We start from the raw sequence: 17,811 nt of genomic DNA on the forward strand, positions 1-17,811 counted from the left end.
TTTTTGATATGTCTGTTTTTATTCATAGATAGTTTTACCGAAGCAACATTAGGAAAAAATATTTCCAACTCTACGAAAGTAGAATTTCCTTACATTAACATGATCATGTTAGTATTTTGAACTCAAGCTTCCCTCAAAGTAGGCAAAGGTATAGCAAAACTCTAGTTTTTGCAACAAGCAAATCACTTTATTCTTTAAAACGTCAACTTTGCTTTTAGTTTATATATGTTTTGTAGTACTACAATTACATACTATTCTTGTAAAAAAAACGTCAAATAAAAAGTGCTAAAAAAATTTCCTCAGCTTATTCAGAGGAACCAACGAACAACATAAAGAAAAATTAGTTATATTTCGCTAGAAATACATCTATTGAAAATTGAATAGCCAATGAATCAACCTTATATATTCCATAAAGTTGTAGAATATCATTGCCACATTCTATCAAAGGCCTTACATCATAGTCCCAAGTTATTGTTTGATGACGTCAAAGTATAAGTTGAAATTTATAAAACTTTCACGAAACAAAACTTATTATTTTTTATTAAGGTTCCAGTTACACGTCGGTTACTTTTTAATCTACGATAAAATCTGATATTTATATATCAGATTCTATTTATACTTTTATGTCAAGTAAGTAAGTTTCTATTTTTTTCGTCAGATTTTATGTGATGTCACATTTCGATAACGCAACAGATTATCATCAGATTCAGATTTAATTTTCATTAGACCTAAGTTGCCTGTTACAATTAAACTTAATCTACGATTAAATCGTTTTTTTTAATGATTAACACATTTCTGTCAAAAGTCTGAAAATGAATCTAATGTGTAAATGCTCATTAGAATAATTTAAATTAAATTAGATTTTTTCGCTAGTTTTAAACAAGAAATATTGGCAGTACTTTGTTGAGAGCACTGAATGTCAAATAAAAATAAAGTTTGTTTTTGGTTTAATACATAAATCAAAAAGTTTGTGTTTATTTCACGTTAATTTGGTAGAGTTGAAAAATTTGCAAAGCTATTAAGTGTTAATTTACTACAATAATTGTCCTACATAGTGTATACTTTAAAATTAAATTCATTTTAATTATGTTAAGCTTAAAGAAGGAGGTATTTGTGTTCTTAAAAATTTAAAATTAATTGTCAGATGTTAGTGTTACATAAATAAATTTCCATTTTTTCTGTCCAAAAGGACCAAAGAGTGACTAGAGAGCAAAAAAAAAGGCTTTTGGAGCTAATGCGGGAATCAAGAGGAATGGAAGATAGAAAAGAAAAAGAAGAACATTGGCAAAAATGTCAAGATATATTGAATAAGATGGGTCCAGCTAGAAAGTCATTGATACAATGGAAAAAAGTATTTATAATATTCATTTATTAGAATAATAAGAATTGCAAATTTTATTATTTGTAGATCTGGAAAGACATGAGATGTGCGACAAAAAAGAAACTGTTGGAGATAAAAAGAACGAGACCTGGTTCCCCTTGCCCTATTGAACTTAGTAGAGAAGATCATGAAATTATCGATATTGTTGGTGCTGGTTCTGATTATTTTGAAGAAGGTGGAGAAGGAAGAGAGCTAATGTGTTTTGAATATGCACAGCCTAATGATGAAAATATTAGTTTAACAGAATTAGGTAATGAAAGTAGCCAAATCGAAGGGATAAAAGAGCCATTAGAAGAACCGACTATAGATCCAAATCAACCGAAAAAAATTAAGATCGTTTTGCCTCCACCCCCTCCGCCAGAAGATGAAACGAGAAAAGTAGTTTATAGCTCAAGTAGGGCTACCAATTCTTTTGGAATGGATGATAAAGTCTTATCAACTTTGTTAGAATCAATTGCTTCTGCTAGCAAATCTCAACGTCAAAAACGAGATTTACCAGATCCAGATAAGCTGTTTTTACTATCCTTTGTAAGTTCATTGAAAGCGGTTCCAGAGGAATACAAATTTGATTTAAAAGCCGATATAATAAATGTATTCAGAAAGTGGCATGACAAGTTGGGTTACGATCAACCTTCAACAAATGATCAAGGAACTTCATCAGATAATTTAGATTCGCTGCATAATCTTCATTCAAGTCAGCATCAACATCAACCACACTCTTCTAATCATTCCACTTTACATCAAGAAAACGGAAATGTTCCATATTAAATTTTAAAATCTAATATAAAACTAAGTTAAGAAGATACCCACTAAGTAACATTTAATATTTTTTCAGTAATAAAAACAATTTTACTTATAAAGTTAAAAATTTCTATACTAATAGTAAAAAAGTTAGGTTAAGATATCTTATTTGTTAACTTATCTGTATAGTGCATTGCATAGCAAAACTACATGTCGGAGCACGGCTGACTTCTTGTTAGCTATGTATTTGACAATATGAAAAATTTGGATTAGCGCAACTAGTTTGCGTTTGTTTTTTGTTTATATTTTGTACTGTATATGTTCCTTTTAAGTTGAAAACAGAACAAAAGGGATTTTTCGCGGCGAAATGTCAGAAATTGGAATACACACATTGAAATGGGTCTGCTTAGAACTCAACCGCCGATGGTGAAATATTTTAATTCCTATTTTACCGCTGGCGGTTTTTCTTGACGTCATTTATGCGTTTGAATTTACCTTTCCACTGTTCTGGATTAACAACGGAAGTTTTCTGCCGTTGCTAGCAATATTGTTTTCAATAGGCAAATTAAAATTTCGTAAAACATTTGCAATCAAAATTAATATAGAAAAATTTTATTATTTTTAAAAATTTAGGTGATGTTTTTCAGAAATGGAAGAATACAGGAATATAATTCTACTTATAATAAATACATATATTTGTGTATAGGTATTTTGACGAAATAGCGAGATTTTAGTGCATTATGACTGATGAATTAAGTGTCAAAATAAAGGCATTTCGGTATTTCTTTTGTGCAAAACTTTAAAATAAGATGTTTAAAGTTTTTAGATTTTACATACAAAAATATTCTGGAGTTTTTCAATATTTTGAATTTACATCTTTTTCCATATTTTCCAAAGTTCGCAAAGAAGCATTTTGACAAAAATGTGAATTTAATACGCAACGCATAGCAGCGCTACTTCCAAGACAGAAAATGTTCTCCGCTGTAAATAATTTTATATTGATAGGCTTGACGCATTAACTAAAGCGCATACGGCTTATGACATCATATATTATTTTGCATGCATTAGTTTTTCTTTTCGCGTCCTATTGGATTTGTAATATTTTCACTTCTTACTTTCACTACTTATTGAAGTCCTCAAAATAAAGATTTTTTTGTTAATCTATTTTGCAGCACTAATGAGTAACTGAAACCTAACTTACTACTAATCAGTTTACAATTTTCCAGTCATAAATGTAAAACTGCCATGAAACACTGAACACACTGATAATTCATCAGTGTTCTGAAACACTGAAAAATTAACATTTCAAAAAAGAAAATAAGCCAGACGAAAAAGTTGAAAAAACTTTGAAAACTTTGCAAATAGGTGATACACGTCAATAAACAATTTTAAAATAAATAAATTTTCAAACATAAGCAAATTTTTTTTTGGTTTGAATTTTAAATGTTTGAAAAATAAAATATTTTCTGACAGATTTAAGGTTTTAAAAATTTTATAAACAGAAAATTTTACTTTACAAAAGTTGAAAAAACCTTAAACAAATACATTTATAAAAAGAAAAATGAATAGCCACATATTAATATAATTAATGTAGTATCACCAATAAAAATATAATAAGCAGATATATTTAATTCAAATTTACAAAAAGTATGCTAAATATGATGTTTAATTTTTTTTGTCGGTACTGTAGTATTTAACCGAAATTTAAAAAAAATGAAAGTCTGGAAGGTTGTTTTTAAATCAATTTTTTAATGTTTTTATAACCTAAAATTTTAAGATTGTAAGCACCAGTAAAGTAGAAAAAGATTGAACTTTAACTTTTTCTAACAAAAAATTTGAAGAAAGTTGATCTTGTGGGAGATTTATAATGTTAAAAGGGTCCTCTATAGATCCTATAAATTCGTAAGCTGTGAACAGTCTCTCTCTCCTGGGATCCAGGCTTGTATGTGTGTCAGGCGTGATTAGTTTTAAAAATAATAGTATTCTATTCTATGAATTAGTTATAATATTAGTTTCTAAAATATGTATTTAAATGCCTACCTATACATAGTTACTTTTGTAAGTTACTGTTTACATATTATTATACCGTATAACCAAATCTTATGCCTTATGTAGCGTAACGTAAGTGCATATCAATGTACACGAATTAGTTCTTACGATCGCTACCAGGAATTCGCAAAATCAACAATCCGAAAGAATCAAATAAAATATTTCATATTAATACACCTAAATTGTTTGTTTACAGATATAAAGTGACAGTTAGACATGATATGTAAAACTAAACGTCAATGGTGGAACAATGTAAATATGTATATTGTATCTTATGTTGATAAATACTGTACTCCATAGTTGTGAAGCTATTTTGTGTTGAGTTTTGATTGAGAGTGAGAATATTAAAAACTCTGAAATTTGTTTTTTGTTTTGGTTTAAATTACAAAATTTTCTTGTCCTATTCTTTGATTTACATATGGTATGTGTGTTATATTCTATTTGGATTTTAATTGCAAAGCAATTTGGTTTACATCTTATATACAATAATTGTTTATGGTTTTAATGGAAATAGTATTTATGTATAAGTTCTATTTCCTTTTGCAAGTAACAAAATTTTTAATATTGGGCTATTATTTCAGAAATTTTATTATTACTCTTTATATAGAGTGGGAGGAGGGGTGGCTGTTTTATTATAGTATTAATAAAAGTATGGGCCTCATAAGACAATAATAAATATTAGTTGGAAAATATGTGTCTGTACATACAATTAGATATATATATATATATGTACCTACTTACCCACATTTGAAAAGAGTTTATAATTGAGATAGCCACTTATGTTACACATTATTTTGGATAATGAATATGTACATACATATGTATACTTTAAAGTGAAATTTTGGGAATTTTTACAAATTTAATTCCATCAGTGTTTGTTTCGACCTATTCCTAGATTTGCTAATAAAAGTGTTAATTCATTGAATAAAATATTAAAATCCGATTCAGATAACCAAAAACTAATTTAATAATAATGTAATTTTGATTTTACACATGCATTTTATTTCCAAAAGGATCACCGTGTAACAAGACAACAAAAGCGTATGATGCTGCAGCTGATGCGCGAAGCAATTGGATTGGATGAAAAGAAAGAAAAGGATGAACATTGGGAGAAATGTCAAAATATGCTAAATAAACTTGGGCCTCCGAGGAAAACATTAATTCAATGGAAAAAGGTACTAAACAATTAAAAAAAGGTTTAAATACTTTAAATACCTAATTACTAATTCTGTTTTAAGATATGGAGAGATATGCGATGCACAACTAAAAAGAAATTGCTAGAAATTAAAAGAACGCGCCCAGGATCACCTTGCCCTGTAGTATTAAATAGAGAAGACCATGAAATAATTGAAATAGTTGGAGCAGGATCTGATTATTTTGATGAAATTGGAGAACCAAGCGAATCGAATAATTATGGACTTGATGTATCTAATGAAGATAATATTAGCTTGGCTGAATTAGCACACAAATCTGTTAAAACAAAAAGAGAAATAAATATAAATGAAATGGATGCTTTGGATGAGCCCACGATAGAACCTGTTCAGCCTAGGAAGATAAAATTTATTCTGCCTCCTCCACCTCCACCAGAAGATGAAACAACTACTAGAAAAGTAACTTGTAACACAAGTAGAGCTACAAACTCTTTTGGAATGGATGACAAAGTTTTATCAACTTTGTTAGAATCAATTTCTGAGGCGAGTAAAGCGCAACGGGAAAGGCGAGAACTCCCAGATCCTGATAAATTATTTTTGTTATCGTTTGTCAATACCTTAAAATCGTTTCCAGAGGAATACAAATTTGACATAAAAACTGATATTTTGAATGTTTTTCGAAAATGGCACACAAAATTGGGCTATAAACCAATTGAAAAGTATGCAAAACCAAGTTCCACTAATGCTAATATAAATGCAATAACAGATAACTTAAGTAATACGGATTCCGACCAAAATTTACAAAATCAAACTCATTCCTCTAGTCATCCAACTATTAATCACGAAAACGGAAATGTTTCCTTTTAGATGCATACCTATTTTTATATTTTATATTATGTTATAATTTGGCTACTTATATGTATATTTAAATTAATTTGGTTTTGAAAAATTCGTTACACGATAATGATTAAATTTTTCTCTTAATTCTTTTATTTTAAGAAATCAATAAATTTTTAACACTAAACAAAATATATAAAATAATAGATAAATTGTTTGCTAGGTTTATTAAGTTGCGAAAAATATCTGGTTTTTTCAGAGTAGTTTTTGAATTATGTACTAAGTATGTACTTATGCCTGTATAATAATTTTGAGAGGAAATTTTGAAACCAAAAAAAAAAATTCGGTTAAGTTACGTTAACATAAACACTGTACTGAATTTGATACGAATATTGTACGTTGGTCTTAAAAAGAGGTTGCTGTATCACTGCTTTTGGAGGGGTTATACTTCTATTTTTGGGGATTGGCTTGAGAAGGGTACAACGTATAGATTTGAAAGGGGAGAACTAATGCTTCGAGTAAACAATTCAATTAGTCGATTGCCAAACTTTATCGCCTACAATAATAATTAGCATCAACCAGGTGGAGGGTTTTGTATCTAGAATTAAAGTTTCTTCCACAATTTTAGGAATTTATATTATAAAAACAATTGTTTTCCGACTGACTAATTTTCTCTTTAGAAAAGTTGTTTTCGTTGCAAACCTCAGGAGCATCGAATAACGATATTCAAACTTTGACACTTCGATATTCAAAACACGATTTGGCAAATTATAAAAACAATGTTCTTATGTATCCACGTTTGATGTGAGCACCTACACATTATGTTTATGTATACTTGCATGCTCATATTTTTCATAAACGAGTTCGTCTGAGTAGGTCACTATTAGAAATAAGTTTGATAGTGACTAAAATTTTACAATAGTTGCCATATATAGCACCTTAAATTATAGAAAAATGTAGTAACTGAAAAACTAATCCAATAAAATGTTAACAGGAACTCTAATAAAAATATAATGTACAGGGTGATTTAATTCTCATATAAATATCCTCGGGAGTGATTCCTTGAAGTTTGTTTTTTTCTCTAAAACTACCTCTAGACGTCCGGGTTTAAAATATCGATGCATGACTTGTTCTACCCCACAAATCAATTTAGTAAAATGTATGTAAATATAAATGTGCATATATACCTAGTGGACAGAAGCTTTTTTTTTTAATCTAATCTACGATTTAAGAGATAAGAAACTCTTTCAAAAGAAAGTATTTTTGAGTAAAAGATATTATAATATTTTAAGCTTTGATACAAAACACAGATGTTAATTTACTTATCATTAAAGCTTTTTCGTTTTATTATATTAGCGGAATAAGAAATTTTGTTTATCAATTTTGATAAGAATTACTACTTCTTCCAATTTTTGTTTGCTCTTTTGTATCTGCTTAGTTGACAACGATTAATCTGCGGGTATCATTTTCCAGTTTTAAAATAGTACGCTACCGCATAACATCTTTATTCGGCGTTTCCGAAATTGAATGTTTATAAGCGCTCTGTTATTTTTATAAATTAGTTAAAAAAAAAAAACAATAAAAGACAAGAAAAATAATTAAGAATTAAAAATAACGAAACGTACAATTTGTTGTCTAAAATAAAAATATCTTCTTAAAATTTGTTTTAAAACGCAGAAAATAATTAAATTACAAAAACCGTTTATCTTACTTTAATTACAATATAAAGAAAGTCTAAAAAAATTCAAAAAAAAAAATTAAATATTTTTATTTATGTAATTAAATAAATAGTTTACATACATACATATGTATTATACCTGTGTGCAATATTTACTAAAATATTTCTATTTTTACATACATGCTTTTGTATATACTGTAATGAAAACAATATAGCGATGATCTTTTATAGCGATCTTCTTTTATAAAATTTAATTGAATAATAATTCTAAATAATTTTTTATAAATTCATAATAAAAAAGGAAACAAGTCATAAGTGATAACTTAATTATTTATTAAAAAGAAGGAAATCTATTTAGGAATAATTATATATTAATTATATACATATAAAAACTATTTTATACAATAAAAATGCCAGAAGGTTTGTAAAAAAATTTTCATACAAAAATTATTTTTATTATACAAAATATTTACCCTTAAGTTGTATTATTTGACAATTATATACAAATACTTATATATAATATTAAGAAGAAAATTGAATCATATTTATGTATTTAAAATAATGATTGCTTCTTTAGAACGAGGCTTCAGTATTAGTAACAGTGAATAATAGATATTCAATATTATATCTAAAGTATGAAACTTAGATTATTTTAATTAAGATACTAAAAGTGAAAAAACGAGTTTTATTCTTTGCTGTTTTTTGTTTTGCTTTAAATTTAAATACCTATACTTTTATGTTTCTATGGATGTAGACAACAATTTGGGATCTTTTGGGTAATGTGACACTAGAAAGAAAATGTTCTCAGTTTCAATTTCGGTTTATTAATTCATTTTTCTGCCTTTTTCCACTCAGAAACGTCACTGTTGAAACAAGACACTTTGAGGCCTTTAAATTAATTTTAAATGGGATGTGGGAAAAGTACAATGTCTCATATATTTTTTAGGTGGATCAATTCCTTTACATTACAATCGATTCTCGAACACATTTTATTTTCAAAAATGGGAATTTCTACATACAAACAACCTTTTAAAATAATAATTTAAAAGATCCGGAAAAGAAAGCTGGTATTATTCAACAAGTATTTGATTTATTCATATTTATGTAGTTTATTTTTTAATCTTAAGTGGTTATGTATTTCAAAAAATAACTTGATTTACATCTTTATTGTTAAAGGAAATGAAAATAATAGTTTAAATACTCGTTAAATTTACTAATTTTAACATGGAATAAAAATATCTACATTTATTTATTGTTTTACCAAAATTAATAATTTGCAAATTTCAAAAGATAGCCATATTTAAAAAATAGTTATACAGAAATTTTTAAATATAATATATGTATATATGAATATGATACAATAATATAATAAGTATGTATGTATATGAATTATTTCAGTTCAAATGGTTCAACTTTAGCATGAAACAATTTCTTTTACATGCAATTACATCTTTCATATGCAAAAAATGATTGCGGTAATAAAACTACCGAAATAATGTTTTAATGTTGGTTATATTAAATACCCATGGTCAGAAATAATGTAATAATGTAAGTTAACCACAATCTTGAGATTTTTGACCAGATGGATTCCATATTAAATTGAATTTCAATTTTTGAAAACTAAATTAATTCAATTATTGCTGAAGTAAATATCTGACAGGTTATTTTGAGCAATGCATAATATTAATTCTATATATACTTTAAGTTTTGTACATACATACATACATATGTAAAATATGTAAAATTATGTAAAATTTCGGTGTTGATAGAGTTGTTAATAATATTAACAGAAGTGATTGATAACAGGTCATATTTTGTTTATACATTTTTCAATAATTTTTAAATTAAAAATAAAAATATTTACATAATGTTTGATTACAAATTTTTTGTATTGAGCAACAACAAAACCTTGTTTTTTTTAAGTCTAAAAGGATTTTTAAGTGATTAATTAATTTAATTTTTAAGTTTATTAATTAATTTTTTTGTAGTTGAGGCTCGAACCGTACTATGGTACTTAACTTTTTTTGGATTTGCTGTTAATTATATGATACGAATTAATTTAAATATAACAATTGTGGAAATGGTAAAAAGTACAAGTTTACATAAGACTGAATTATTTTCTAATCAAATGCAAAATGGATCAGTATATGATATTAAAAATCATACAAATTTTGATGAAATTATCGACGAAGATCTTCACGAGAAACATCTTTATAAAATAGAATCTTCAAATATAAGTTTAAGAGATAAAATTAAATTAGGAGAATTTAGTAAGGATAATAAACATAGAGCAACAATTGAATCGATGATATTAGATAAAATGGGGGTAAGTTATAATTTCTTTTATATACATATATATTCATTCGGTAAACTATTGAGAAATATAATAATTAACTAAGATTAACTGATATTGTTGAATCAAATTTTCGAACAGTTAATTCAGTTATATTTTTTTTCAGATTTCATACGATCGAGATGGGATGCATATAAATGAATATCAACAAGGTTTAATATTGGGATCGTTCTTTTGGTTACATTGGGTAACACAAATTCCAGGTGGTATTCTTGCCAAAAAATATGGAACAAAATTGGTATTTGGATTATCTAATGCTGTAGGAACTTGGATATGTTTTGTTCTTCCACTTTTGGCTTACATAGATTATCGTTTGTTAATATTTGCAAGAATTATTCAGGGTTTAATTTGTGTAAGTAAGAATGAAGAAAAAAATTTCTTAAAGCGTTAGGTAAATTTTTTATTGAATTGATTTGTTAAATTGATTGTCTTTTAATCTAACGAAGTAGATTTAAATGATAAGCAGATATTAAAGAAAAATCGATGTAAAGGTTGTTTTAAAAATTTTGTGACTTATATACGTACATAATATGTATAACATAATAAAGTTGGGTCAAACCAATGGTTTGTATTGTAGCACTTTTCCCTTCAACAAGAGAAAATTCTGCTTTTAAATACAGTCTATGTATACCTATCACACTATTAAAATTATTTTCATTCAAATACAAAACTATTTCTAGGATTGCATATATTTAGGATGACGCATATATGCAGTCTTTGAAATAAAGCAAAAATTAATATAAAAAGGGGTTAACACAATGCTCGATTTTAAGGGTTAATTGCGTGAGTTAAGAAAAATAATTATATTTTTTAATTTCATGGAATTTACCGTTAGCTTTTTGCGTTTATAAAAATTTGGAAAAGCTTGCGGTTTCGGAAATAGAAGGTGTCAAAAATTCAAATTTTACGAATTTCAAGAGGTGATAACTTGAGAGGGGGTGGAGATGGAAAAAAATTTTCTTCTAACAAAATGAACTATTTGTTAATATCTAAAAGCTCCTAAAATTTCAAGCTTCTACAGTCTGGGGTCTAGAAGAAAAACGACATCAAAAATTTGGAAAAAAAGGACTTTAGATAACGGTAAATTTGAACGGCCATTTTGTTTTTCTAAAGTTTAACTATAGCATACCACGCAAGGGGAAGCATGCCGCTGCCTTTCTGCGTTTGCAAAATTTCAAAAATGCTTATGGTTTCATTGCAACAAATATTTAAAAAAGGCCATTTCTAGGGTTTTGGGGGGGTATAACTTCTAGAGGGGGGGAGATAGGTAAAAATTTTGTTCTACGGAAATAAGTTTCTAGTGAAGATCTATGTACGTATTAAATTTCAGCTTTCTATCTTCAAAGGTGTAGAAGTTTTGTAAACAAAAAAAGTGTCCACGGACGGACGGACGGACGGACGGACGGACAGAGTGAAACTAATAAGCACTTTTTTCAAAAAAATTTTTGGAAAAGTGCTAAAAATTAAATTATATAAATCAATATCCGCTATTATCAAATTCAATTAAATTTTCGTAAATTTTATATTTACTTTAATCTTTATTTTGCATGTATATACTTATATACATACACATGTATTTTCTTTTTCCATATGAATTTATTAGTTTATTTTTAAAATTTTAATAGTTAATTTTTTTTTTGTAGGGATTAGCATGGCCGGCAATGCATCATTTAACAGCACAATGGATACCACCAAATGAGAGAAGTAAATTTGTTACAGCATATTTGGGTAGTTCGGTTGGTATTGCTGTATTTTATCCATTATTTGGATTTGTAATGTCATGGACTACATGGGAATTAGTATTTCATTTATGTGGTATTACTGGTACAATTTGGTATTTAGCATGGAGACATTTTATATATGATACACCAAGCTGTCATCCTAGAATAAGTGAAAATGAGAAAAACTTTATTGAAAAATCTTTAGGTTCAACTGTAGTATTATCAACCAATCATGGTCCAACACCATGGAAAGATATTTTAATATCAAAATCAGTTTGGATGAATGTTATTGCTCAATGGGGAGGTATTTGGGGTTTATTTACATTAATGACACAAGCACCAACATATTTCAAAATTATACATCATTGGAATATTAGAATGACAGGTTTATTATCTGGTTTACCACATTTATTGCGTATGATTTTTGCATATTTTTTTTCAATATTCGGTGATTATTTATTAAAAACAGAAAAAATGACTAGAACAAATGTTAGAAAATTAGCAACAACTGTTTGTAAGTTTATATCATAATATTTTTTTTTAATTAAAATTTTTAATTAATTTTTCTCATTTTTTTGACATAATATTATACATATATATATTTTTTTTATGAAGGTTGCATTATTAAAGGATTATTTGTGTTAGCGCTTGCATATTCTGGTAATAGTTCAACAGCTTCGGTTATATTTTTAAGTTTAGCTACAATGGCACATGGTGCAGTTTCAACAGGACCTTTAGCAAGTATTGTTGACATAGCACCAAATTATGCTGGAATTGTTCTTGGTATAAGTGGTATGATAACAGTATTACCTGGATTTATTTCACCAATTGTTGTTGGAATGCTAACATTAGGAAACGTAAGTATATTTTTTAATACATACTTATATGTATATAAGTATATTATTAAAAAATTAATTTTTTTATTAAATTTTTTTTTTTTACTATTTCATTTTAAATTTATTAGCAAACTGTTACTAGTTGGAAATATGTGTTTTTAATAACAAGTGGGATGTTAATTGGATCTGGTATACTTTATGATTTATTCTGCGATTCAACTTTACAAAGTTGGAACAATCCATCTTCAAATGTCATACTGTCAAATAAAGAACTTCAAATATTAAATTCAAATAAAAATTTAAATATAATAAATGGTTTTAAAGTTAATAATGATGATAATAATATTGAAAATGATAAATCTAAAGAGAATCAGAAGAGTTGCGTTAATAAATGCAATGAAACACCTTAAACATATAAAATTTTTTGTTATGAATTAAATAATGTAGTATTTTCAATTAGTTATTATAAAATTGTTATCAATATTAAATTGTATATAAAATACTTAAACGGTGATGAAAGCGAAAAAATTGTTGTTTAAATTTAATTCGATTAATTTAATATGAAAATATTATCATATAACATAAATCATTCTTTGTATTATAGATTATACAAATAATCCAAGTAAATAAAGATAGAGAGAATAGTTAAGTACATATATAATTATGATTTTTTTTTATATTACTATGTTTAAATAATAGTTTGTTTTTAATTAAAAAAATACATAATTTTTATTGTATTTTTTTTGTAATTAACGTGATTTAATTTAGGTTATATTTCATATTAATTTCATGCATATTGTAATAGCAATAATTATAAAATTTACATATAATATAAAATTAGTTGTAAAAATCTTTTTGAAAGCTGCAATTGTATGAAATATATTTTTTTTTAATTTTTTTTTTATTATACTTATATTTCTTTCAAATTTAATACATATTTAAATAAATTTTCTAGATCAAATAAAATAATGAGAGTTTCAGGGTTGAATTTCTTATTTTTACACGATTTAAAGTCTGTAAAATAAAAAAAAATTGATTTTGTAAAAATATTTAAATATTTACTTCAATTATCTTTACTTATATTCTGTATATTAAATACAATTATTGTACGTATTATATTATGCATTTAATGGTGAATGTACATATGTATATAATATTGTAAGGTTATTTTCTTGTACATAAGATTTTATTTAATGAAATATTGCCTAAATTATAATTTGTTTTGTATTTTGTTATAACTTTTATTTATTTACTATGTATATAAAAGGAAAAAAATTAAAAAATTAAAAGTCATTAAAATTTCATGCAATCACAACGTGAATTAAATTGTGTTTGTACATAATATGTATCATGTATTGTGTATTATATACTTATAAAAATACATGTAACAGTAAAGAAATTAATTAATTTAATAAAATAAAAATAATAGAAAAAAAAACTTTATCTTAAGTTTTTGAAAAAAAAAAAATAATTAAATAATGTTACATATGTATTATATGTATTACATATATATATATATATGTGTATATATGTATGCACATATGTATATACGATACAATAGTTATATACTAGGTATTTATTTATAAAATACAAGAATAATGTGTATTACTTTTTGTTTGTTTTTATGTTTTCGTTTTATTATTTAAGTTATTTAAATAAATTTAATAATAATTATATTACTATAAGATAGAATGAATTTTGAAAGTAAAATAAAAAGAAATATATATATATATATATATATATACTTAATATATGTATATAATATAAAAGTATTAAAATTATTTGTTTTATTTGTGACATCGCATTTACTATATATACATTATATGTAAACGGATCGCATTTGTATTTTTCTTTATTATTTCAAATTTAATGCATAAAAACACTTGTATATATATATAATTAAAACGCTCTTGAGATTTAGATTTCTTTGGATCTTGTGATAATAATTTCTCTTCTTCTACAAATTATATATGTATATATTTAAAATGATAAGATTAAATGGGCAAAATATTTATTTTTTATTATATTATATATATGTAATATACTTTCCTTATTGACTTTACTTTATATTTGTTTTGAATTTATAACAAGTTATTTACTAAAATTAATAAAACAAGATGTTGATGAGTATTATGATTCTCATATAATAATATAGACTTTTTGGTCAGGAAAAGTGTTTATTTGATTATATGAATTCTTTGTATATCTTTTTGCATAGAATAGAATAAGGTTTTTTTTTTTAAATATTATATTTTAGTATTTAATTTTTAGTTAAAACAAATGATAAAAATAATAGCCATTATATGACAAATAAAATATAAACAACATTTGTTTATTTTTTTTTTTTTTAAATAATGTTTAGAGAAAATTTATAGGGCATTTTTGTATAAAATATATTAAATAATCTGTATATAAATAATTTACTATCTATTTTATTTTGTCTATTTATATTGAAATTATAGCTTATTTATTTATACTTATAATTATAAAAAATCTTTTATCAAAATGTATGACAAGATTTATGATATGCGGTTGTTTGAGTAAAAAAGAATTTTCTTTCTTATGCATAGTAATTTATTAGTTTAAAAAAAAAATATTATAATTGTGTATAATAGTATTAGAAATTTCATTTATACGGGTGTTAAAAGAGTACAAGTTAGGCCTTTTGAATTTTTGAAAATTTTGTGTAACTGCCATATTGTTATTATTAAAAGAAAAAAAAATTTCAAAAATAATTTTCTAACTGGTTGTAGTTTTTAAATTAAAAATGCTGGGAAATTCGGTGTATGCTTGTTAAAATAGCCTATTGCACCAGTTTGCTAGTGCATATAGTAATTTTGCTAGAACAGTCAACAATTCTATTTTGTAACATGTTAAATATCTTTTATAATTGTGAATAATATGATAAGGGTTCTTAATTTTAATGTAATGTGTATATATAAATAATTATTATTCTTTGAACTTTTAAGTTTTATATTATATGACAAGTAAACATTTATTCGTTAAGGGTTTAGAAATAGATATTTAAATCTGTATTAATTTTACATTTTTAAGTATTATCAAATTATTAGAATAGATTTATTTAAACTTAATTAATCAATAATTTATTTATTTATTTATTAACAATAAAATCTAAGAGCCCCAGCTCCTTCAAATATTAGTTCAAATTTTTTTATATACTATAGAAGAAAATTGAATTAAAAAAATTATTTAAGAATTTAGAATGAATTTTAAATAATTTTGTATTTTTATAATTTTAAAATACACAAAATGTAACTCTATCTTTTAATTATGGGGTCTATAAATATCGAGAATGTTATTTTATCTCCTATATTGGCAAAATTTTTAATAACTTATTTTATGAAAAGTTTAAATTTATACATTTATTTTTAAATTTTTGATTTGTTTAATTAAAAATTAATAAAAATATTAATATATACGTAATAATGTCAATATTATGTAGATAATATTACTTATTTTAAAAATTTTCTCAATATGTTTTGTTTTGTATACAAATTATGTATATTTAAACATATTATTTCATATGAGTTTATAATTGGAAAAATATTTAATGATATGAAGAAGAAACACGTGAATAAATAGTAATATAAAACATAATTTTTTTGCTATATATAATGTAAAAATTAAAAAAAAAGAATACGAAAATTTATACTTACTAAAAAATTAATAACAATAAAATTTTTAATAATTATGCGTAATTAATTCATAGGGAAAGCGAAAACGATTGATTAATAATTTTTTTTTCTGTCTTAATAAAAAAATGAATATTTTTCCTTTGTGTTATTGAGATAAAGTTCAATAACCACAATATATGCATAAGGAAATAGCTAGAGATAATTAAATAAATTAATGATACGCTGTTACGAAAAGAAATTTCTTTGTTAATTTAAAATAATATTTTAGCATAATATTATCTATAAATACTTAATATTTTATTATATTTTTTCTATGTTAATTATACTCAAAATTATTATGAGTATAATATGAGTATAATATTATTCAGAAGTAAATAATTATTGTAAAAATTATATATGTAAGTAGCTGTAAAAAATTCCATTCATACAGCAATGTGATGCTATGATGAATTTAATTTGCAAAAATGAAAAAGAAAACAATAAAAATCAGTTCAAGAATATACAACTTTATGAAATGATATTATGCAGTACAATAATATTATTAAAAGTACAATATCTTAGTTTAATAAATAATTAATAATACTATTTTTGTACTTAATTTTAAAAATTCTGTACTTCAACACAACAAGGCTTTCCTGAAATAAAAACAAAAAATAACAATATCGAGAATCTCTATGTCAGAAGTGCTGAAAATGGGTCTGAAAAAAAAATAACCGCAGGGAAATTAAATCACACAAAGAATTCCACACTCTTATGATCAGTGGGAGTGCTAATATTATTTAATTCACTGATGAATTTTGCGTTGGTTTTCAGTTATTAAGCGAACAAATGTCCATCTATCTAGACTTCTCATTAGGACATTTTGTTCATAAATTCGTAGTGTAAACCCTTAATTGACACAGGAAAGTTTCAAAATGTGCTCTGAAATTTCCTTTTTTTTTTTAAATCTCCGTAATTTAGGGAGTAATTTCCAAATATGAAATTATCAATTATCCGCAAATATGTGTTTTCAAAATTGTTAAAATTTTTCCTGTAAGGAATTTCTACTATCTTCAAAAAAATTTTAGCTTGAACTCTGACACGATTAGGGTTTATAGTATAAATTGTCATCCTGTATAGGTGTTATATCTCGAGAGTACTACAATAACCTTTGTGTCATATAGTGATTTTCGTTTATTCGTTGCTATAAAGTTTGAATTTTTAGAATTGTGAGTGAAATTGTCGGCTAATATCGGGATGATTTGAATTATTCAATATTAAAATTCTAAATTTTCATTAAGTAGCGGTACTATTAACATGTTCTTTTTGGTTATTTTTTTTGCGAAATTGAATATAAATATTAAAATTTAGTTACAATAAAAGCTTTTTACTTTGATTGTTTCACATAATAGTATTCTTTTTGGAGATT

The 17,811-nt window shown here is 24.9% G+C and overlaps 2 protein-coding genes across 2 annotated transcripts; both read left to right on the forward strand.

Annotated features, from left to right (window-relative positions):
• Positions 1-959: 959 nt before the first annotated feature.
• LOC129612566 (uncharacterized) lies at positions 960-6,340 on the forward strand. Its single transcript, XM_055526235.1, has 5 exons — positions 960-1,107; positions 1,190-1,351; positions 1,409-2,137; positions 5,185-5,346; positions 5,410-6,340. Exons 1-5 carry the CDS (start codon positions 1,087-1,089, stop codon positions 6,187-6,189), a joined length of 1,854 nt encoding a protein of 617 aa, XP_055382210.1. The 5' UTR covers positions 960-1,086; the 3' UTR covers positions 6,190-6,340.
• A 1,257-nt stretch (positions 6,341-7,597) lies between these two features.
• Positions 7,598-13,848, forward strand: LOC129612602 (sialin). The gene is made up of 6 exons (XM_055526291.1): positions 7,598-8,257; positions 9,826-10,163; positions 10,297-10,542; positions 11,834-12,425; positions 12,527-12,768; positions 12,876-13,848. The coding sequence occupies exons 1-6, from the start codon at positions 8,248-8,250 to the stop codon at positions 13,155-13,157; spliced, it is 1,710 nt and encodes a 569-aa protein (XP_055382266.1). The 5' UTR covers positions 7,598-8,247; the 3' UTR covers positions 13,158-13,848.
• The last annotated feature ends 3,963 nt before the right edge of the window (positions 13,849-17,811 follow it).

Source organism: Condylostylus longicornis, unplaced genomic scaffold (assembly GCF_029603195.1).
Source record: "Condylostylus longicornis isolate FDR11 unplaced genomic scaffold, ASM2960319v2 ptg000075l, whole genome shotgun sequence".
NCBI classification, from domain to species: domain Eukaryota; kingdom Metazoa; phylum Arthropoda; class Insecta; order Diptera; family Dolichopodidae; genus Condylostylus; species Condylostylus longicornis.

Bases quoted from the DNA above. Each gene is read 5' to 3' on its own strand.
- LOC129612602 (XM_055526291.1), top strand. The intron at 10,543-11,833 runs GTAAGTAAGAAT...TTTTTTTTGTAG, and splicing joins TTATTCAGGGTTTAATTTGT to GGATTAGCATGGCCGGCAAT. The intron at 12,769-12,875 runs GTAAGTATATTT...TAAATTTATTAG, and splicing joins GAATGCTAACATTAGGAAAC to CAAACTGTTACTAGTTGGAA.
- LOC129612566 (XM_055526235.1), top strand. From the start codon at position 1,087: ATGTTAAGCTTAAAGAAGGAG. The intron at 1,108-1,189 runs GTATTTGTGTTC...TCTGTCCAAAAG, and splicing joins TGTTAAGCTTAAAGAAGGAG to GACCAAAGAGTGACTAGAGA. The intron at 5,347-5,409 runs GTACTAAACAAT...TTCTGTTTTAAG, and splicing joins CATTAATTCAATGGAAAAAG to ATATGGAGAGATATGCGATG.